This window comes from Candoia aspera, chromosome 1 (assembly GCF_035149785.1).
Source record: "Candoia aspera isolate rCanAsp1 chromosome 1, rCanAsp1.hap2, whole genome shotgun sequence".
Classification (NCBI taxonomy): Eukaryota; Metazoa; Chordata; class Lepidosauria; order Squamata; family Boidae; genus Candoia; species Candoia aspera.
In genome coordinates this window covers 169416637-169440408 of record NC_086153.1, presented here as the reverse complement: position 1 = coordinate 169440408, position 23772 = coordinate 169416637, and the positions used below count along the sequence as shown (strand labels likewise).

Below are 23772 nucleotides of genomic sequence, written 5' to 3'. Positions count from 1 at the left end.
CTAACTCCTTAATTGGATATTAATATACATAGTCTAATCCTAATTTTTATATGGGTCTAACCCATTATACCAATTTTTCTAAGATCTAACATCATACTTATTCTTCCAGAACTCACAATTTACACTATTAAACTTAATTAAATTTACTCCTATAAATTCTTTTTTTTTTTACCGGTTCCCACCCTCTAATACATCTTAACTATTAATTCGGTCCCCATAATCACTTCTTTTTTTTTGCAACTGTTTCCTTTGGGTAGAAATTCTCTCCAACATCCTTCTGCGTCTCCTCCATCTTTCTCTCATCTTGTTCCTCCTCCACACTCGAACTCTGAACCTTTCTTTGATCTTCTTCTGATTCCTTGGCCCCATCTACTTCTTCCTGATCATTTTGCAGCTTTCCCATCTCCTTCTCCCATTCTTGTTGTGTTAAAATGCCTTGCACTCTCATAATATTTAAAGCTGCTTCTATAGTCTCAACCCTCAAAAATCTTCCAGCATGTTGAATTCTTAAGAAGAGTGGGAATCCCCAAGAATAATGAATACTTTTTTTCTGAAGAATGGTTGTAACAGATATCAAACTTTTTCTCCAGGCCAAGGTTTCATAGCTTAAATCTTGAAAAACTTTAATCCATGTTCCTTCAAAGCTCAGTACCTCTTCATGGTCTCTGATATATTTTAAGAGCTTATCTTTCTTATAGTAACTCCAAAATTTTATCAATACATCTCTTGGCAAAGCTCTTTTAAGTCTCTCTGGTTCCATTCTATGTACCTGATCAATGTCAGCCATTTGCCACTCTACATCCATTTTTAAAGTTTTAAGCCAGGAATAAACCATGTCTCTCAAATCTTCTGAATCCATCTTTCCTATTCCTCGCAATCTTAAATTATTTCTTCTATTATAATCTTTAATTTGCACAATCTATTTGTAGTTCTCATCAATTTTTATTTCATGCTCATATTTTTTTCCTATTACTTTTAGTAATACATTCCAAATCAGAGACCTTATCTGTAATTTTTTGAATTTCTTGTTTAACTTTTTGAGACTCTTCTTGAATATTTTGTATCATTTGTTGCTGTAATTTATTTCTTCTTTGGCGTCTAAGAAATTCTTTTTTATCGTCCCACTTAAAACCTTTAATTCACCCAACCACTCTTGTCCTTGTGCCATAACTCCTTCCAAATTTATATCATCTTCCTCCACATACTCTTCTTGAAATTCTGAATTTACCGTCTGAAGATTAAAGATGCTTTGACCAAATTTTTTCCAGCTTTTTTTACTATTTTCACCTCTTTTAGTCATATGTCAAATCTTAATCACAAGAGGGCACTGTTAACAAAGAAAAAATATCTCCTTCGCCTAGACGCCATTTTCTTCCTTTTAAACTATTAAAATCAATTATTTTTATTTCTTTTTCTTTTAGGAGATAAAATTGTTCTAGTTCTGCTTAATAATTACACTTTTCAATAATCCATAAACAGTCTTTGGGAGTAGTATTGATATTTCTTCTTTATACATGACCGAGAGTAAGTATTCTCTTATTTATTAATCCAGAAAATATAATAACAAATATAATTTTCTTTCCATCTCTATTTTCCAAGTGTTTGTCAAAATTTAATTAGTCGCTACAGTTCTCAGAACATCTGTTATCAGAAAGAAAGAAAAAGAGGCGCAATTCCAAGCTAATAAAAAAAGAAAAAAACCCCTTTCATTTCCAAGCTCTACCACTGCCTCTTCCTTATCTCTGTCGGTATTTGTTCCAAAACTTTCGACTCTAATTTTCCACTGTTATTGTTCCAGCTTTTCTCATATCAAACATAACTCACCAAAGAAGCAGTTTAATTAGCCATTTAACTATCTTTTCCATGAAGCTAAGCAGCAGCTAGTTTCTACTAGTGCTGTCTCATGGAGGAGCTGGAGGCGTGTCCACCCTAAATTCTTTATTGTTTTCAAAGTATTAACTGAACGACCTCTTTATCACTTCCTCTCGAATGTGTTAGAATCAGACTGACTGGTTTCTAATTTGCACACTTCACAAATAGATTGGTCTGGAGGGTATACTTTTGTTTTAGATTTGTTGTAATAGTAAGTCACATGCAAGAGCATGAAAACTGTCTCTGAGCTTCTGCAGCATATTTTTTTTTAATTCCTAGTGTTTTCTCCCACAAGCGCAGGGTCCACTTTTTTCGGATCAACCAAATGTTGATCCCTTGGTTGCGACAGGAAGTAACCTACCAGCTTGTCGCCTAAGCCTGATGTTGTGAGCTGGGAGAGAATGACTGGTCCAAAGTCACCCAGCTAGCTTTCATGCCTAAGGTGGGACAAGAATTTCTGCAGCAAAATATGTCTTCAAATTCTCTTATTTCTGGTTGTTACTTGGATCTGCCAGACTTGATCCTGTCAGTTTCTCCTGATGCACCTCCAGTTTTGAACTGATAGATTCTTGTTCTTTTTCATCAACTGTAGCATGGCCATTCATCTCCCCATCTCTTGACTTTGTCTTCAATAGCTGCTACCTGTTTTCAAAATTGCTGCAAATACACAGTATGTCATGTTGTTTTCAGGCAGAAAAGCCAACAAGCAGTAAGCATGACAGCTCACAATTGCAGACTCTAGTCTGCTTATCTTCGTTGTCTATTCAGCTAGGAACCACTAGTTGAAATGCTCGAAAATTTGTTGGAGGCACCCCCATCAATTTCCCTTTCCCTGTTCTCTTATTCATCCTTTATCTCAGTTACCCTTCAGGCAATGCCAGTGGTCTGTGCCTTCTAGCCATCCTGCATGGCTAGTGACCCCGTTTGTGAGCAACGTAAGTTCAGATATCCCAATAGTGATAAATCTCACTAAAAGCCTCTTTGGATATAGGAAAGTTATTTTATTAAGATACGGCCCATTGTCCTGTAAAGTCACAAGTGAATTAAATTCCCTCACCCCCCTCATTAAGGTCGTTGAAACTTCCCGCCTCCCTTTTGAAATTGAACGCTTGCAACGTGTGCTGGTTTTATGGCTCTTTTCCCAGGCTCTGTTCTTGAGATGGTGTTACTTCAGATAAGGACTCGCCACAACATTTCTTCTGTCTCTGCTCGCATTGTCTCTGTTGCTAAGCAACAATCAGTCCTCCCCCTCCCACTTTTACAACCCATGGCAATAGAGGAATTCCAGAGGCTATTAACTATTGCTTCTGGGATGATCATCTGACACCACCGAAGTTTGGAAAGGTTTCTAAATGTAATGTGTTTTCACTAACTGAAGGACTGAAGGATGGTGGAAAATCAGTAGCCACTTTGTCTGGGAGAAGGCTACACTGTAGAAGCTTGCCCAAGTTATCAAAAATTCACTGAACAGGCCAGATAAAACCACATCTCAGCTCCAGGCACTGTGAGAAAAACCTTGGTTGTGGCTGTCCCAGCTTTGATACTTACTGACTTGGACTTGATCTTAATGACTTCATGCTGACATGGCCTTTGTTCCCATTAGCCCTGAGGGAGCTGGGCATAGCATTTGCTCTGCAATCAGGGAGGTGCTTCTCTGCCACCCCATGGAGCTGTTACAGCCTCTCCTACCTCAGGAAATGGAGAAGAAACACTTTGAAGGAAGTGTTTCTTCAAAGAATGAAGGAAGAAGGGAAAAAAACTCACTCATATTTCCTGTTATTGTCTTCAGTTCAGCAGGCTATTGCTTAGAGTTCTTAGTTTTGCTTAGAGTTGCTTAGAGTTCTCTGGGGCCTGCAATAACCTATTTACCTGTTTCAGGTGAATCTCCCCATTATTGAGAACAAATCCCCACAGAAAAAATACTTGGGAAAAGTGCTACACCATTAGAGATGGTGAGATCAGGGAACTTTGATTTCAAGCTTTGAATGGCAAGCTCACTTCTTCTTGATTAAAAATTATTATAACTGTGAAGAATGTCCTCATTTATGGTGGGCATGAATCAAATAAAGAAGAGCCAAATGATTTTTTCGGGAAGGCAAGACCTGTAACAAACCTGTAATTGCTGCCTCTGGCTCTGTTGGTACTGACTTGGTTGTTTGCACTCCATTTGTAATGGGTTTAATTGCTGTTTAACTTTATTCAGTTCGCTCAGTACCTGTTGTTTTGAATTAGTTTTATATATTTGTTTTAGCTCTTCTAATTGTAATTTCCGTATGTTATATTCTTTCTTTTGAATCCTTGCAAACCTCATAAGAATTGCTCTCATATAAGCTTTACTTGTCTCCCAGGTGGTTGTCTCTGACATTCTTTATATTTCTGTAATTTACCTTCTTGGAGTAACAACCTGTCATTCATATTCCATTTAAAGAATGATTTTCTCCTGTTATAAGATTGGATCATGATACACATATATCATTGAGAGACTCTTTCTTTGATGGATTGGAAACCCAACGCACATCAATTCTGGAATGTGTTTGGTGCCTTGCTGAGTAAAATGTGTAGTCCCTTGCTTTTGGATATTGAAGTCTCCAGGCATCTGTCAGAGTCCAGTAAGTCCATATACTGATAGACTCTGGGGAGAGCTTTCCTCCTTTTTTCCCTGAAGTTATTTGTCCAAGTTTGGGTTTAATACTCCATTCATGTCTCTGAAAAAATGTATTTCACCATTCACAAGTTCTGTAAGCATTTGAAAAAAAATAATGTTTTTTGTTCTTATTTGGAGCATAAATGGATGCCAAAATTTTGCTTTCTTTTCTTAATTTTTCCTGCTTCATTTTTTGCTTGTTCCAATACCTGTCAAGATGATTTATGATAAACTGTTCTATTTTTCTTGCTGCTAAATATTCCTGTCCTAATTTTTTAATGCTTTAACAAATTAACATGATCTATTTTAAATGTTTCTTTTAAACAATTTTTTTTAAAAAATGTGTGTGCGCACGCCTTCAAGTCAGTGTTGACTCCTGACAACTGCCTGGACTAGTCCCTGCAGTTTTCCTGGCAATATTTTTGGAAGTGGTTTGCCATTGTTACTTCCTTCCTAGGGCTAAGAAAGAGTTACTGGCCCAAGGTGACCCAGCTGGCTTTGTGCCTAGCCTTGTGCCTTAACCACTTAGACCAAACTGGCTCTAAACAAATATCTGCATTATATTTTTTGAGTTGGTTAAAAAAATGTCTTTCTCTTGTTAGGTGAGTTTAATTCATTTATGTTCAATGAGATCAATACTGTCTTTTCCATTTTAGATTTAATTCAATGCTGCCACTATTCTTAATTTTCCTTTTTTTCATCCCCAATATTCTTTCCAGTATCAAGAAGTTCCTTATCCAAAGAGTTCTGAGCAATTCATTTTTCACATAGGAAAGAAGCCTCTGAAGTCATTGTAAATACCTTTTTTATTACCAAAAATATTTCCAATGCAAATGGAATTCTCCATCTGTATTTAATTTGGTTGGTTCTTAGTATACTTGTGAGAAATTCAAAATCTTTTTCCTTAACATTCTTGGAGAGACAGCTTGAAATATTTGAATTTGCTTTCCTTCTATAATCAAATGTGTCTCAATTTGCAGTTTTAAAAACTCTTGTGTAAAAATCTGAAGAGGATGTCCTAAGGTATATTTTTCCTTTGTACAACTTTTGAATATATCCTAAAAATATAGTCAATGTCTGGAAAGTCTCTATTTTTAAATAAACTTGCATGAAGGTTTTGAAACAAGCTCTAAAATCCACATAGGTATGCCTCTGAATCTTAGGTTTGTCTTTGCCCAAGTTTTAAAGTACCTATTCTTTCCATTTCCTGACTTTGCGAATCTGAGCTTCCAATCCTTGTTTCAACCTTTCTGTTTTCTTTTAACTTCATCTATTAGCCAATCCAAGGGCAAAGATGGAAAAAGGCTTCCATCGGCAGCTGCTATTGTCCTGCCTCCCAGTAACAATAATAATCTTTGTATACTGCCTGTCAAAGGAGGAATTTAAAGGGCCATTTTTAGGATTGGTATCTACTGTTGACATTGGCTTAGAATTTTCCATTTTGTCAGGAAGTGTAGTCAAGATTGTCTTCATGAGGATTTGGACTATCAGATATCTAGATCTTGGACAAGAAATCCAAATGGTTCAGAAAATCAAATGGATTTATGTATAATTTAATTTCTTTTTCTAAAGCTGTTCATTTTTGCATAGCGTCCTTTAACTAATTTTTTTATTCCTACGGATGGAATTTATTTCTACTTGTCTCATTATATGAGGGTCAGACAATTTTGGGGGGCTGATTTTGAATATTGAGAGCATGTTTCAGAAAGTAGCTGCTGCATGGAGAAGCTTGCTTACTCATAAAGGGTCTGCTACATAATAGGGGTGGCCACTCATAAAACATCAATTTATCAGAAACATAACTTGTGATATTATTCTACAATAAGATAGACATTCAGGAAAAGTGAGGTGTCAGCCCATCTATTACGGAGTCTGTTGGAAAGGGACCGAGACTGCACCTTCATAAATGAGGCTGGAGGATACTTACCTAGTTTCAAGATTCTGTAACCTAACTCACTTTTGCTGGCGTAAACCTAATTAACAATACTTGGGGAATGTAATAACTTCCTTGGTCATGCACTGCTCTTAAAAGCTTAAGAGTTAATGGGACTGTTAAGCCGTGTTTCAAGTTACCCAAGTGAACCCAGCCCTCTTGGTCTTCTAGAAGGCTGCTATTCCATTGTCAATTTGGAAAACGTATTCTGACAGACAGGTTGGTGGGGCAGAGGAGATACAGAGTGGAGCAGGGAGGACTGCAAGCATATAGAGCTGCTTCTTGCATCCTATCAGCTATATTTTCCCTCCACCCTATGTGGAAATACCGATCTTCTGGAAAACTGGGATTCCCATGGCAATAAATACTTCAGACGGTCTCCAGAGGGGGCTGGGGTAGAGATAGAGGTGCCATCATTAAAACCATTAAGAGATCTTCCTGTGGTGGTAAGCAGACTGTGAAGATGAATCCATTCTTTATTTTGAGTTTAAGGTAAAAGGTAAAGGTTTCCCTTGACGTAAAGTCCAGTCGAATCCGACTCTAGGGGGCAGTGCTCATCTCCGTTTCTAAGCCTTGGAGCCGGCGTTGTCCCTAGGGACACTTCCGGGTCATGTGGCCAGCATGACGACTCGGAACGCCGTTACCTTCCCGCCGAAGCGGTACCAATTCATCTACTCACATTTGCATGTTTTCGAACTGCTTGGTGAGCAGGAGCTGGGACGAGCAATGGGAGCTCACCCCGCCGCGCGGTTTCGAACCGCTGACCTTCCGATCGACAGCTCAGCGGTTTAACCCGCAGCGCCACCGCGTCCCTGTTTGAGTTTAAGAACACTGTTAATGCATATATACAGGCCTACCCATGAAACACATATAATAATTTTGTAACCTGTGGCTTATATTTGAGCCTGAATGTGCAGGGCTTCCCCGAGGCCTGCAAAATATTTCAAGGGTTCCTCCAGGGTCGAAAGGTTGAGAAGGCTGCTCTAGGCAAACATCTCCTCATACAGTAGCAGCTAATTTTAAAGGCAACCCCTTTTTGCAGCAGGAGCAAGACCTGCAGCTGTTTGTACCTCTTACAGGTTCCTTTTCTTTCAACAGCTTTTCTCATTAGGAAATACTAAGGTCTCTCCCCAGATTCAGGGGAAAAATCTTCATGCAGTAAGATATACTCTGTCTGGAATGCAAACTATGTATTTAGAATTTTAATGGAGACTCAATAATACAGGACTAGCATTGTTTCTGTAAACACATTTATTTATTTATCTATCTATCTATCTATCCATCCATCCAACCCCCTTACAGGAGGACTTTCGAACTAAAGTTGAAGATTACATTAAACGCTATGCAAGATGATGATGGGAGATGGATAGCAAGACCATGAACTGCACCTTGATATGTCCTGAAACCACCAAAAAAGAGGGGGCTTTTGTCTTGTGTTCATGTTGTTCTGATGAAGAAAACAAGCCTCTTCTCTATGTTAAATGAAAAGTTCATCAATACAGCAAGAAAATGATGTATGTTGGTTGAAAAAAGTTGTTTGCTTAACTTTCAACAATCTGTTCTAAAATTGTACCATATGTCCAGAATTGAGATCTACTTGAGACTAAAGAAAAACCACTATTAAGATCATTTATTCATTTTAAAATTTTCTTAATAGCTAGTATGGAATATTTAAGTATGGCAATAAATAAAAGTGGGCCAGAATTGAAATAAGTCATGCTTTGGATTGAGTGCATACATCTGCTCTATCTACTGTTGAAATGCTGTTAAATTTGAAATTGCTGATATTGGTTCATCTTTTAACTACACTGTTTTAAATTTGCATTTATTGTGCAAAGGGCTTACTGAAACCAAGACTGAGTCTGAACACATATAAATGCAGTGTATTTCTTTAAAAAAATAACTATTTTACACGCAAATGTAAAGAAAGGTATAATGGTTTTAAATACCTTTAGATTCTGATGTGGAGCATTGATATTTCAGGCCATTAGAAAACAAAGTAATCTTAACTTTCTTGGTACCAAAGCTTTAAAAGCTAATCTTCCAGATCAAATTAATGCTTACTACAACTTAACTGTAACACTGTCAGAAGCCAAATCTTTCAGGATAAGCACAGTATATGAAGAACTTTGAATATAACTAGCTCTATCTCACATAAAGTATGTATGAACTGCAAAATCCCATTTGGGTTGAGGGTACACTGTCCAGGTCTATTTATAAGCAGATGCCACACACAATGTATATTTAATATTTTATCTGGATTTTTTTTGACACAATGACCATTCAAAACAGAGCCATACCCCTCAATTTTATTTAAGGTTAATTAAATTACTGCCAAAGCCAGAGATGAATAAATGTTTGTGTAGTTTCATACACATTGTGTGCATAATATTTCTGCCTCAACAACTTCCTTTTTTTGTATAGAAGAATCTAATTTACTTTATTAGGTGCTTCTGTGAGTTCCCAGACAGTAAACCTTCAATTTAATGGTCTCATTGGGAGAAAGGGGTGTCTATAAAAGCAGAATGTCTGTTAAATCTGAGTAAAATTTTGCCTATGCATATTTTATGTATTTTAAACAAATGTAAAATTGGAATGGGATTTTATGCATGTGTAGAATGGTGAATGAGATTTTATGCATGTTCAGATTTTGATCATTGCATCTGAAGTCTGCTAAATCAGTCTATTAAATCAAAGGTTTACTATATCATAATACTTTAAACTTTGATAGTGAATTCATTATAACTACACCTCAGTGGAATCTATCATCGGTGTAACGCTGTTCAAAACAAAGCACCTTGAGGTTCCATTAGAATGGGAATAAATTAAATACATGACTAAATGTTTATTGCAATTGATGGTGCTTAGAAAATGCTTAACTTGTTCTAATAGAAGTTTGTTTCAAAATAAAAATATTTCTTTGAAGTGTGAGTTACTCAGAGGTTCTGAGAAAAATTACCTGTTGCCTGTCTTTGGGAAATTATTTACAAATGTTCTGAGATGATAATATAGCAGGCAGATAGAAAAGGGTTTGTTTCCAGTAGAACAGTTCTCACAAAAACATTGTTCCTATTTTGAAGAAAAATAACCGAAATTCCAGAACAAGAGTATTGCAAGTTGACCTGTGTAATTAAACACACAAAGAAAAGTTTTTCTTGATGAACAATGCAAAATTCTGATTATTAATAGTATTGCCATCTGTTCATTGTCCAATAAATGACTGGGCAATAAACTACCTATATAGAAAGCTGTGTACAGAGAGAATAGTTGGGTAGTGACAGGAGGATGCAGAAAACAATTGGGACAGTTAACACAGCTGAAAATTAGAGGCTCACAATACTAAGGGTAGTAGAGATCCTTGGGGAACTCTAGAGTATCTGGGGTATGTTAGGTTTGAGTGTGGTCTCACCAGGAGAGTTTTGGCTACATGTAATGGAGAGGGTTGACTGGCATACAGGAGGCCATTGGGAAAACTGGTGGACAGTGCAGCTCTGTTAACTGGAGGACACTGGAGGGTACTAGGGAGAATGGAGGATGCCAAAGGGGCATTGGAGACCAATACAATCAGAATCCATGAAAGGACTGAACATGCCAGTTTTGCAAAGCTAGTGATGGATTTCTCTGGATTGTGGATCTGTTTACAAGCACTGTAATGCTAGCCTTAAAACATACTATCTTGCATTGTTAATAGACTTCAGTGGCTCCAGGACTGGACCAGCATTAGAATGTAGCCTCTTCCATTGGAGCTATCGGCCTCGGGATCTCCCACTGGGGTGGCTGTGGCTGTAGGCCCTGCTTCTGAATGGACTGTGGATTGGGCACTGAGGTTACCCCTTCCCCCACGCTGACACAGACATTTGTTTTGAGAGCCATAAGGGCAACCAGGCCATGGTGAGCAAAGGGGAGAACTTAAGAGAAACTGTTTAGCTGCAAAGGAGATGAAGAAAAGCTGAGTGGTCTTTCTCCCCACTAGAAACAAAAGACTCAAGCGTAAACAAAGATAGCACTGAGAGTGTTGAGTGATGCAATTTGAGCCAATGGGGGGTACCAGAGACCACCAAGAAAAACTGGGCATCCTGGAGCATTTGAATCTACTCTTCAAAGTCTTCCAGGGAACTCTATAGAAGCTGGGAATGCCGGAGCCTCTTGTACTGGGCCTTTCGGACTGCCAAACGGTAGCAGAGAACTCTGAAGGCAACTCTGAGAAAGGAGGGTGGGGGTGGGGTGGAGCTCTCAGGCAATTTGCTTGAATTTCTTCTTACTCTTGTGTGAACCATCTCGGGTTTTTTTTTCTGTTTTAGCCATTTGTATTTCTGTAAATCTGTTTGAATAAAATCAAGAACAAGTCTGATTAATCTCTACCAACTCTTACAGGAATGAACCTGAAATTTCTTATCAAACAGCCTCCTACCTTATGCCCTCCCTCCACTGGCTATGATGGCTGATGTACCCTCTGAACTGCCTGCCAATACGTTTTCTGCTGTGTCTCTTATCAATAGCTGATGATACAGATGAGAATATTTACCAGGGGCTTGCAAACAAGATTATTCACGCCATCCAGTCCTAGATGTTGACAATCTTGAAATAAATGTTCACAAGATCAGCATCTTGCTAATGTATTTTTTCTATTTGTTTTGCACTATTATTTAATGGCCATATGTTAATATGTGCTGCCTAAAGTTCAGTAAATGCCTTTGTTAGACTTTTAAATTTAATTTTTTATTGTAAACAGCCCAGAGTCCCCCATTGGGGGAGATGGGCGGTGATATAAATTTAATGAATACATACATACATACATACATACCAGGGAAATTATGACTTGGAAATTATACTACTATGCAGGATACTTTTTGCAGGACAAAAACTGTGTTTGCCTTTTTTGGCTGATACTCAGTTTCTGCTCAGATACAAGAATCTTTTCACAAGTCTTCATCCTGTACCTGTGCATTTCTTATAATCTCATTTTTCCAAACTAGCACAATTTTTTAAAAGTTTGCTGTTACCTAGTGGTATCTGTAGGGGGCGTGGTGGCTCAGCGGTTAAGACGCCAGGCTTGTCGACCGGGAGGTCACAAGTTTGGTGGTTCCAGACCCTAGCCCTGCATGACAGAGTGAGCTCCTGCACTTGCCTCAGCTCTTGCCAACCTAGCAATTTGAAAGCATGCAAATGCAAGTAGGTAAATCGGGACCACTTCGGTGGGAAGGTAACAGCGTTCCGTGCCTGTCATGCTGGCCACAAGACTGTGGAAGTGTCTTCCGACAGCGCTGGCTCTTTGGCTAAGAAGCGGAGATGAACACCGCCCCCTAGAGTTGGACACGGCTGTGCAGGTGAAACCTTTACTTTTACCTAGTGGTATCTAGTTATTTGTAGCGTTACCTACACATCTGATACACATTCCCTTCACCTCGCACCCAAGACATTAAAAATAATGCCACAGGTCCATTGGGAACAGTGTGGCACACTTCCTGTTTCTCTACCCTAAGTTCCTTTGAAGTTACTCAAATAATTAGATTTAGTTTGGCAAACCTTGTTCTAGACAAATCTGTGCTGACTTATAATCAGTGCATTGTTTTCAAGTTGCTTATGGATGATTACTTTATAATCTGCTTTAGAGTTTTCCCAGGACTTTTTTTCCCCTTTTTAAAAATTGGAACATTTCATGTTTCCTGGGATTTCTCAAAGTCCACAGGAGGAACAAAATGACATCATGAGCATCATGACATAAGCTTTGCCACTCTTGTACATGCACCATATTGCACAGATGCATGCAAGGGTGGAGCTTGTATCACACCATTGCAACACATTTCATATTTCTGATGAAACTGTCAGACCCTGCAGGTACTTCTGGACAGCTCTTCAACCAGATCATGGCATTTCTATCAATCTCAAGCTACAATCTTGCCCCTTAATACTTCTCTTCAGAATTGCCTGTTGGAACACATAACCTTTTGCAGAGCTGCAGGAATTGAGGGAAATCAGCAAATCAGCCCCAGTTTACACTCCTGAAAGTAACCCCCCCGCAATGCTTCTGAAGCAAAAACTGGATCTATCCATTTGTAATTAGCAGCTAATTAACTTTTCCTCCAGGATGTCAACAAATGTAACTAAAATTATATGGGTAAGTTCTATAGTTAAGATATAGTGGAAAATTCCATATAGCCAGTTTTTCATTTTGGACCTTATTCTGTTACTAGAATCATTAGCTTAGGCAATTTTTTCAGAGATACTCCATTTTTCCATAAAAGATAATGGAACATTTCTAAATAATTCTGCATGATAGGTATAGTAATCAAGACTGTATTTAGTAATAACAAACATGTATAATCGTTAAAATATGAAATAATAAACAACTTTTTAAAACATCGGCTTGCCTTTATTTGCAACATCGCATCCTTTATAAGAAGTCATTTAGTTGAATTCCAAATACAGAGATTAATAATTTTAAAAAGCTTTTTTTCTTTTTTTTCAAAGTGAAACTATTGCCTACTGACTCTGAAATGAAGTAGTCATGATGAACAGGAGAAAAATTGCCTATAAAGTTTGATTTGATGAAGTCCATTTATAAGGTCACTTTTGCTTCCAAGACCATCTTCATCCATGATTTCAGAACTGAACATCTGCTCTGTAATGGCTTGTGGTTCCACAGTGTCTTGTACATGAGAACTTGATAAGGATATATTACTGTTGCTACTCTTTCAATTACGGCCATAATAGGAAATCTGAAAATTAGTCTTTTTTAAATACTTATTTCCAGAAAGAAATAAAATTCAAATTTCCAGTTTAATTTTTTTTTTTCTTTCAGTATTGTTTTCAAAATGCCACATCAAATTGAGGACTTAAAAGGATGTCCAATGTGCTTGTTAAATGGCTTATAGCTACAGTACTGAGAGAGAGACATTCGGAGCAGCTATTCATAACCACGCAGTATCAGTTCAGAATTTGCATAAGCAAATCTTCAAGATATTGGCATATGGTCAAATGGATTCATGTGTTTGAACTGTGTTGTCCTCAGAAGTATGAAACAAAGCATTCCAAACAGGTACGGCTATAAGCCTGGTTGTCAATCAGTTCAACAGCCCCAGCAACACCTGCCCTTTATTGCTGGGAGAGTAAAGCGCTCCTATTAGCTTTCATCTTCTCTAGCCGTTTAACTAGATGGCCATTACTTACTTCAAGCTCTTCCGTTTTGTCTAATGCTGAACGAAGCTGAAAATACATTAAGAGAGAAATTATATTCAAATTTAGGTACAGGAAATAGTAGCATGCCCTCTGCCCTTCAACAGCAATTGTAATATTATTCCAGTATTAAAGGTGGAAAACAAAGCTTGCTTGAAGTCTTTCTCATCTGAAGTGGTTCTTCTGGGGTATCATACAAATGGGATCTGTGCCTATACAGAGCAACATCTGGAAACTTCTACAAACTTTTTTTAAGCTCTAAAAGTTTAAGATGTCTTTTTGCTTGTGTACAAATTTCACACTGGTCCAGAGAGAACAAGCACCCTTGTTATCTCTCACCTTGTTTTTATATTGACAGCTCATTTCCCTCAGAAGCATGGATAAATGATGATTATTTACTTTTGCAAAGCTAATTGGGAAATAGTTTCTAAATTGTTCACATGGCTTTAAATAAAGGGAAGTCTAAATCTGGGAAAAAGCCTTTAACCCATAAACATATGGTGCCATTTTTCCCCCTTAATCTCCTGAAGACAAATGGGAAAATGCAACTTCTTATATTAAACAAATTTAAGTTTATAGGAATTATTCAACAGTTGTGCTTCAAGCCTCTGCTTGTACAATTACCATTTTTATACAATTATTGATAAAACTGAAAGCAGCATTTGCCAATTAGAGAAGAGAGAACCTATTATTGTTACGGCCATAACAGCCTTAGCGAAAACTTGTCACACATTATAAACCATGCTTATCCACACTAAACTGGAAGAATGGTAGTATAAGAGCAACAGAAACATATTTTAAATTCCTGACATTATGGAAAGGATATTGTATAATCTTTAGTGAGACATTTTTCTGTGAGGGATGTCACTTCCCTATAGACCTTCAGCTTGAGATAGAAAGAACCCCCAGATTCCAGCTCATTTCTTCTGTAGGAACAGGGACAGAAATCCTCTGTCAGATTTTTGATTTCCATCTAAAGAAGATCTGCTCTGAAAAGCTCTGAACAAAGAGTTCAGTGGAGGGTCGATGTCAGATAGTGAAGATTTTCTTTGATTATATGAGGGAATATGTCAATGAAGATATTATGAGGGAAGGTACGCATAAGCCATGAAACTTTTTCTAAGGTAAACTGCCCATTAGAGAAAAACATTTTCAGTTATTCTATCAACTGTCTAGCCACATGCTACATTTGATGGATTTTGGAAAAAAATTGGCATGGTGGAAACAAGATCCAGGTTCAATATACCTACCTAAGCAAGCTGAGGTAGATTTTTCCCTAGATGTAATAGAAATGCACCATTCTTTATTGTACAATACATTTTTGGTTGGCAAAGGGCATCAGAGGGAGAGACCTGCTCATGAACATTTATAATCAACATGGATTTCAATGTATTCTCAATTAAATTGTTATTGTTGTTGTTGTTGTCTTCGAGTCAGTGTTGACTCCTAGTAACTTATGGCCTTACAAGATGAAATATTAAACTGGAAGCATACATTTTTATCATTTCTGAATAAATTACTTTCCACTAAGAGATACATACTAGTATCTAACATCAGCAGTTTAGGATTTCTGGAGAAGAACCAGGCAAAGCTAGAGCATACTCATTAAACAGCAACAATAGTTCTTTTGGTTCAGCATGACCAGAACATATAAATTTAAAGTTTCAATAACATTATTAAAATCTTTCTACCAAAAGAGAGAAAAAGAAAAGAATTTGATGAAATATGAATGAGACCTTTTTTCCTTTTAAAACTTTTGTGTTTGTATAGTCACAAAAAAGCTACTTTCTGAACATATTCAGGTAGAAGAATTGAAATATCACTTATAGCATATGGGAAGGCAAAATGCCAAGATTAGATGAATTCCCTACGGTGCACACAGATATATTGATACCTAAACTTTCAACACTTTTCTCAGTTTGTGTTTGAATCTAGTGCCAGCTCTTCTTTATGAATCGTATTATTTAATTCTTAAATGAGCTGAAATTATACGTGTTAGGCAAATTATAAAACTATTTCATTAATGAATGCAGATATTAAAATGTTTTGCCTGATAATTTTGTTAATCACCTTGAAAATCAAGTTGTTAAAAGCTAATAAGTTGTTAAAATCCTTGATTAAATCCAGGATTTCCAGAGGTCGGGAGTGGAGGCTACTGGACTAGCAAACTCTGGGGGCTGTGGGGCGGGCTATCCGATCGAGGTGGTGACGGGCCAGGGATGTTATGATGGGACTTGGAGGGCGGGCCATCATCAGGGAAGACACCCCCAGTGTTTATTACTGGTGGCGTGTTCCGGCCCTCCGTGGTCATACCCAGGCCCTGGACAGCAGATCCTTGAGGGCCCTGGTCTCCGGCTGCTGCTTCTTAATGCCAGGTCAGTGAACAACAAAGCCCCCCTCATATGTGACTTGATCACAGAGGAGGGGGCAGACCTGGCATGTATCACCAAGACCTGGCTGGGCTCAGAAGGGGGAGTAGCCCTTTCTGAGATGTGCCCAGCCGGGTTCCAGGTGTGGCACCAGCCGAGACACCGGGGCAGGGGAGGGGGGGTGGCAGTTGTCATCAGAGAATCTTTAGTGGCTTTCAGGGGCACTGCACTACAAGTGGCCGGCTGTGAGACCCTGTTTTTCAAGCTGGGTTCCCAAGAACAGTTGGGGGTGTTGCTACTGTACCAGCCTCCCTGCTGCATAGCAACCTCCCTGCCTGGGCTGCTGGAGGCCGTCTCAGGGTTGGCGGTGGAGTTTCCCAGACTTATGGTTCTGGGGGACTTCAACCTGCCATCCCTGGGACGGGCCTCGGAGGCGGCCCAGGAGTTCATGGCTACCATGGCAGCCATGGGCCTGTCCCAGATTATTCAGGACCCAACTCAAGACAGTGGTCTCACCCCGGACTTGGTTTTCTTGTCTGAGCAGTGGCAATGTGATCTGAGGGGAGAGTTAGATCTATCCCCATTGTCATGGTCAGACCACGCCCTGGTAACCCTGAGATTCTACTGTGCTGCCCCGCTCCGCAGGGAGGCAGGACCCATTCGATTGGTCTGCCCCTGGCAACTGATGGACTCAGTAGGGTTTCAGAGGGAGCTGAAGGTTATTCCTGAGGATCTGCTGCATGGTCCAGTGGAGGTCCTGGCCGTGGCCTGGAATAGGGCCGTGGCTGGGGCCTTGGACAGGATCGCACCTGTGCAACCTCTCTTGCCTCATTCGACCCGTCACTCCCCATGGTTTACGGAGGAGCTGAGGGTTTTGAAGAGGGTTAAGAGACGTCTGGAGCGCTGCTGGAGAAAGACAAAGACTGAATCTGACCAAACACAAGCTAGAGCCGCTATTAAAGCCTACCTCGTGGCAGTAAGAGTGGCAAAACGTATTTCTCTGCTCTTATTGCATCCGCAGACTGCCGCCCGACGGTCCTGTTTAAGATCATTCGATTTCTTTTGGGTCAGGTAAATTCAGTGACCCGCTTACAGGGCTGTTCAGAAGAGTTTTCAAAGCATCTGCAGGATAAAATCGCTCAGATCCATTCTGAGTTGGACTCTAAGCGTGAAGCAGAGTCTGGGGACATGCCAAGGAAGCATACTTGCCCTGTTATATGGGAACAGTTTGATCCTGTTGGGCCTGAGGAAGTGGACAGGATCCTCCAGACTGTTAATGCAACCACATGCCACCTTGACCTGTGCCCTTCCTGGCTGGTAAAATCAGCCCGGGAGGTGACTTGTGGTTGGGTCCAGGCGATGGTTAATGCATCCTTGAGGGAGGGGGTATTTCCGGCTGCCTTTAAGGAGGCGCTGGTGCACCCCCTCCTCAAGAAGCCATCCCTGGAGCCTACTATACTGGGCAATTTTCGCCCTGTCTCCCACCTTCCCTTTTTGGGAAAGGTAGTTGAGAAAGTGGTTGCGCTGCAGCTCCAGAGGATTCTGGGTGAAACGGATTATCTAGACCCCTTTCAGTCAGGTTTCAGGCAGGGATATGGGACAGAGACCATATTGGTCACACTTATAGATGATCTCTGGTGGGAGTGGGATGGAGGGAGTGCATCCATCCTGGCTCTCTTGGATCTCTCAGCGGCTTTTGGGGCGGCTCGGGGGGTTGGGCGTGGGCGGTGTAGCTTTGTGCTGGTTCACCTCCTTCCTCCAGGGCCTTTCCCGATCGGTGATGATAGGAGAGGAGAGATCCGCCCCTCGACCCCTCTGTTGTGGGGTGCCGCAGGGTTCGGTTCTCTCTCCTCTCCTATTCAACATCTACATGAAACTGCTGGGTGAGATCATCCGTCACCACGGGATGAGGTATCATCAATACGCTGATGACACCCGGTTATATATCTCCATCCCGGGTGAAGTAAGTGATGCTGTCTCCACCCTCTCTAAGTGCCTGGGGGCTGTAGGGGTCTGGATGGGGAACAACAGGCTTCAACTGAACCCTGGCAAGACGGAGTGGCTGTGGATTGATGGCCCCTCAGTTCCCAGGAAGTTGTCATCTTTGATTCTGGATGGGGTGGCACTGTCCCATTCAGAACCAGTGCGGAACCTGGGGGTCCTCCTGGACTCGCGACTCCTGCTTGAAGAGCAGGTGGAAGTCGTGGCCAGGAGGGCCTTTGCACACCTTTGGGTGGTGAGCCAGCTCCGCCCGTTCCTGGATCAAGATGCCCTCCGAACAGTCACTCATACCCTGGTCATCTCCCACACAGACTATTGAAATGCGCTCTACGTGGGGCTACCCTTGCAGAGTATCCAGAAGCTTCAGCTGGTCCAGAATGCGGCAGCGTGGACAGTTATTGGTGCTGTAAAATCAGCCCATGTGACACCACTGTTACGCGAGTTGCATTGGTACCAGTTTGCTTCCAGGTCCAATTCAAACTGTTATCACCTTTAAAGCCCTACATAGCATGGAACCAGGCTACCTGAGGAACCGTCTCATCCCCATGACACTGACCTGCCCCACCCAGTCAGGCAGGGAGGGCATGCTACGGACCCCATCAACAAAGGAATTACATCTGGGAGGGTCCAGGAGGTGGGCCTTCTCTGCAGCGGCGCCCACCCTTTGGAATATCATGCCCCCGGAGTTGAGATGGATTTCTTCGCTCCCGGCATTCCAGAAGAAACTGAAGACCTGGTTCTGCCACCTTGCATGAGATGGGGGGGGGGGGGGTAATAGCTCCACCTAGGGGTGGTTGGTGCCATAGCACCCCCTATTGATTGGGATTCCATCTCCTCCTGGATTTTATATTTATATTTATATCTTATTTATGTTTTTAAAGTTTGATTGAAGCTTAGATGTTTTTATTATTGCTTTTATTGTAAACCGCCCAGAGTCCCCTATCGGGGAAGATGGGCAGTAATATAAATTTAATAAATAAACAAACAAACAAACAAATAAATAAATAATAGCTTTTCCTGAACAACCAAGTCCTACTTGTCACAGAGAAGGGACTGACAATTTGAGATTATTAGTAAATTACATAGCTTTAAATGGTGTTAGTGCTGAATTCTGCTGTAATTACAGTATTCCATTCATTTATTGGATGCATATTATAAAAAAAATGGCAATATCTATTTTTCATTCTTTTTTTTTCTTCAGTAATTTTTGAATTTTTTTTGTTCTCCAGAACCACAAGTGAGGACTAAAGGATTCCATTTCCTAAAAGGAAGAAAGGCTTTATCTCCTTTATTTAGTGTCTGAAAAAGGCTTGCTTTTAATGGTTTGGCACAAGCAGGAAGGAAATATAAAATATTCTTATTTGCAGAAGGTCATCTTGGGGACATTATTCATGGCTAGAGACTTTGTAATACTTGTTTTCATTTAATACAGAAAGAATTAATCTAGTCTCCTATTTCTCATGTTAAATTTTTACTCAAATCTTTTATTTGAATCTTTTTCTGAATATTTCATTCAACATTACACAGTAACGCAGATTACCTCTCTTTGAAGCTTACGTTTCTCTGCTTTCAATTCATCCTCTATTCTTTCAGCATTTTCTGCAGCTGTTTTATAGCGCACAACTTGACCTTCCAATCGTAGTACCTGGTATAACATGATAGGAAATTATCATTTATTTTATTACATTAAAATATATCTACTCCATCTTCATTTCAAAGGATTTTCTAGGCAAACTATACAGAAAATGAAATTTCAATAAAACAAAACCCTAAACATAATCCTAGCTCTAACACTGAAACATAATTTAAAATTTTTAAAAATACTGCTTTTAAGATGCCTATGGAAGTAACTGGCTCCCCCCAAAAATGACAATGTTGATGCAAACATGGAAGGATGCAGGTTGTAAAACATGTTTTACTTCAAGCTTAGGAAAAAACATTAGAATTGTATAAACTTGAGAAGAACTTGGAATAAGTTCCTTGCTTCCTTTTTTATATCCCAAAAAACAAGAATATAAGTAAGACAGCAGCCCATGTTGGCCTGCTACCAACATGGCAGCCAATTTGCAAAAAGACTGCAAACAGGGTGATGTATATAATTAAAAAAATAAAACAAAACCTTCCCGGAAGAAACCACTGGGTCAGAGGCAGAGAGAACACAGCAGTTGAGTTGTGCAATGCTGCTTTGGATTCGGTTCCCAAAAGTTGCTTCAGAGTATCCATGTACAGACATAGCATCAAACTCCTTAAAGCAACCATATCTTTCCCAAATAGGTTTGAGCCTCTGAGTACTCTGAAATGCCTTTTTGGAATTGCATCTGGGACACCACACAGCTCTAGTTCACGGAATCTAATCAAAGACTCCTGAACTGCAGGAACAAATGTGAATACAGAGGTTCCTTTAAAAAAAGTCCCGTTGGGTGGTGAGCTAATGCAATGCAACTAAAGGGATAGAGAGATAACCTTCAACCTCCAATTAGCAGTTACTAATCAAAGCCAGCAAGCTAAAGCAACAGCCTACCCAACATCATACAGAAATCAGAAATCATCATACAGAAACCCATTCCTATTGGGTTCGTAACAGTTTTATTTTCAAAGAACTTAAAAAAATATTTTTAAGCTAAGCACTGCCTGCTGTGTAACTGATTCTTGCATGAATAAATAAAACATCATAACAGCACCAGCTCTGATCAGGATCAGAATCATCATATGTACAGAGAGATATACACATAAGCAAGCGAGAATACTCTGGAGTCTATACTGAGCATCCTGCTCCTCCCTCACAGCTTAGTGGGATGGGGAAGCCATTGTGTGACCCCTCTGCAAATCCACTCTGCCACTCTGCCACATCCCTAGACAGACTGTGGTACTCTGATACTCAGGGACTGAGATAATGGCTAGAGGTATTTCCATTCTGTTCTTCAGTTGTCCCAAATGTGTGAACTCACCATGTAACCCTGGACATCTAGGGAGGTGAAGTTCAACAATGCTAAGTGGCTGGGACACCTTTACTAAAAATATATCCAGGCTCTCCAGGGATGATGCTCTGCAAACCTGGACCCTTAGGGGTTAAGGTTCATCGAATCGGGAGAGTAGGAACAAGATTTAAACAGGCATGTTCTGCATGCAGAGATAATACTCTGGGAAGGGGGCGTTTTAATGGTCCAGCAAACTGGTGATTTCTTCTGCCACCCAAGACTCCAAAGGATGGCTATATCATCCATCTATGAAGCTGATTTCCATCTTCTTCCCTCAGAAGAGGACAATCTGGACACACACGGTCTGCTGCCAAACATACACCAAATCGTTCAAGAGGTGGTGCAGATGTTGATTAGCTAATCTTAAGTATTAGATTCCTGGAAGTCAGGCAAAATGAATGCAACTGCAAATCTGGTTTAAGACGGCAAACAAGCAAGATCTTGGGAAGCCTGTCAGAATTACAGGTGTAATTCTGTAAAATCTGGCTGAGAGGAAAAACTCAAACATGGGGACGTTTGACAACAACTAAAATATTTTCTTAAAGTTGGCAAGAGGGCTGCTGAGTTGACAGGCAGTCAGTTAAATCACATCACACAAAAATTCCTTTTAGGGTTACAAGTTGATGCTAAAACAGATTTGTGCTTCCCAGAAAAGATGCCAAAAACAATGCAGGCTACTATGTGGTTTGTAATATTTTGAGGCATGGTTTCAGACACATGAAGATGTTGCACTACAGTTACAGTGGGAAAATCCTCACAAGATTACTTATTTGCCATCTCGAATTTTTATTTTATATTTTATATTTTGTATTTTACATTTATATTTGTATGTATTTACATTGTATTTATACTGTGTTGTTTTAGTGACATGTTATTTTTATCATTTGTAAACCACCCAGAGTCATCATATATGAGATGGGCGGTGGAGAAATACGACAAACAAACAAACAAATAAATATTGCCCATTGTTTCTTTAATAAAATATAGTTTAAATTGTATTATATGACATAGGGTAGGCAGTGTGACGAACGGTTGGAGGGTGACAAGAAGTCTCCCAATGCTTTGGGGACATATCTAGAAGAGGCAGGCCCAAAATATTTCAGCCTGCTTTTTCAGGGTTTTAATGAAAAGATTAGCAAAAATGTTTGCAAACTTCCTCCCCACAAATCAGGCCCAAATTGTCATTTGGGGAGCAATTTTCTCTTTTGGGAGGGGATGGGAGCTAGGATAAGAGCAATTGACATGTTGAACAATTCCTATCCTTATATTGAGCCTCACACACACACAAACACACACACAACTGAAATTGAGCCCAAATGGCCATTTTGATGGGAGGGGTGTTTGGGAGCTTCCTACCCCTGACTGGGGTAAACAGGAAAAACTGCACCACCAACATTCTGTTTGGTCTTTCCCAAACAAAAGTGAACTGCTGATGCTTTCTCACATCAACTCAACTAATTCTCCAGAGTGCAGGTCACAATAAAAAAGGGAGAATTTGGATCATCACTGAGTAACAAATTCAGCTAGAAGTGGGAAGTCTCTCTTACTTACAATTTTGTTTTTTTCAGAAGGGCAGAAACAAGGGGGCCAGCTCTTCTGATCCTATTCCTGACCAGCAGAGAGGAATTAAAGGCACCCTGGAGGAAAGCAATCACATCATATACATCAGCTGCAAAGAAGGCCAATGACATCTTGAGGAGCATCAAGAGAAGCATAGAGTACGATCATGGGAAGTGATTATTCAGCTCCACTCTGCCTTGGTCAGGCTCACTTGGAGTACTGCATTCAGTTCTGCGCACCCCAGTTTAAAAAAGATATTAATAAACTGGAACAAGTCCAGAGAAGCGCTATCAAGATGGTGAAAGTACTGGAAACCAAGTCCCATGAGGAATGGTTAAAAGGTCTAGGAGTGTTTAGCTGGCAGAAGAGAAGGGACATGACAGTTATCTGGGCTGTAGAGCAGGGCTTCCCAAACTTTTTCGTTCATTGCCCAAAACTGCTTATCAGAAAGTCTTTTTTACCCAATGTAGGTAAAACACTTCAAGCAAATATAGTGCCTTTGTGTGTCATTACCCAAAGAAAAACCACTTTTACCCAATTTTGGGTAATTTATCCAGGTTTGGGAAGCACTGCTCTAAAGGGTTCAAACTTATTCTCACTTGCTCCAGAGGGTAAGATAGAACGAATGGGATGAAACTTCAAGAATGTAGACACAGATTAGCCATTAAGAAGAACTTCTTGACAGTAAGAGCTGTCAATCAATGGAATAGGTTACTTCCCCTTCACTGGAGGTTTTCAAATAAGAGGCTGGAGAGTCATCTATCAGGGATGGTGCAATGAATTCTGCAGTGTGCAGGGAGTTGGACTAGATGACATGTTACATCCCTCCCAACTCTATGATTCTATATTGAAGTTCAAGATAGAGAAGGAAAAACTGCAAGAAATCAGTTTCGGAAAGCAGATTTTAACACACAGAGATGGAAGTTGAGCAATATACCATGGTTTGAAATTCTGAAGGAAGAACAAATTAAAAAGTAATGGGCAATCCTGAAACGTGAGATTCCACAAAGTCAATTCCAAATTATTCCTGAGGAGGAAAAATGAGAAAAGCTTTAAGAGTTCTGAATGGATGAATAACAAGACCCTTGACCAGCTGAGAATTAAAAAGGGGAAATGGAAATGGCCTAGTAACTCAAGAGGGATCCAAACACACAGCTTAAGCCTGCAGGGGCACAGGCAAGAAAGCAAAAGCTCAGCCTGCAATGAAGACAGTGAGACTGCAACCCACGAGTGCAACCT

At 39.9% G+C, this 23772-nt stretch overlaps 2 protein-coding genes across 7 annotated transcripts in view; one reads left to right on the top strand and one right to left on the bottom strand.

Annotated features, from left to right (window-relative positions):
• UBE2F (ubiquitin conjugating enzyme E2 F (putative)) overlaps positions 1-9380 on the top strand; it is a 63814-nt gene extending 54434 nt beyond the window's left edge. For all 4 annotated transcript variants that reach the window (XM_063317901.1, XM_063317902.1, XM_063317900.1 and 1 more), the window contains one exon: positions 7752-9380. In XM_063317901.1, the coding sequence (XP_063173971.1) occupies positions 7752-7802 (51 nt within the window). In that variant the 3' untranslated portion in view covers positions 7803-9380. The remainder of the gene's footprint in view (positions 1-7751) is intronic.
• Positions 9381-12806: 3426 nt separating this feature from the next.
• The window catches only part of LRRFIP1 (LRR binding FLII interacting protein 1), a 98259-nt gene continuing 87293 nt past the window's right edge, over positions 12807-23772 (bottom strand). For 2 of the 3 annotated variants that reach the window (XM_063317878.1, XM_063317881.1), the window contains 2 exons: positions 19536-19640; positions 12807-13655 (listed from right to left, as the gene is read on the bottom strand). In XM_063317878.1, the coding sequence (XP_063173948.1) occupies positions 13545-13655; positions 19536-19640 (216 nt within the window). In that variant the 3' untranslated portion in view covers positions 12807-13544. Of the gene's footprint in view, positions 13656-19535; positions 19641-22524; positions 22611-23772 lie in introns of all 3 variants that reach the window. The other variant, XM_063317880.1, reaches the window with a different exon arrangement.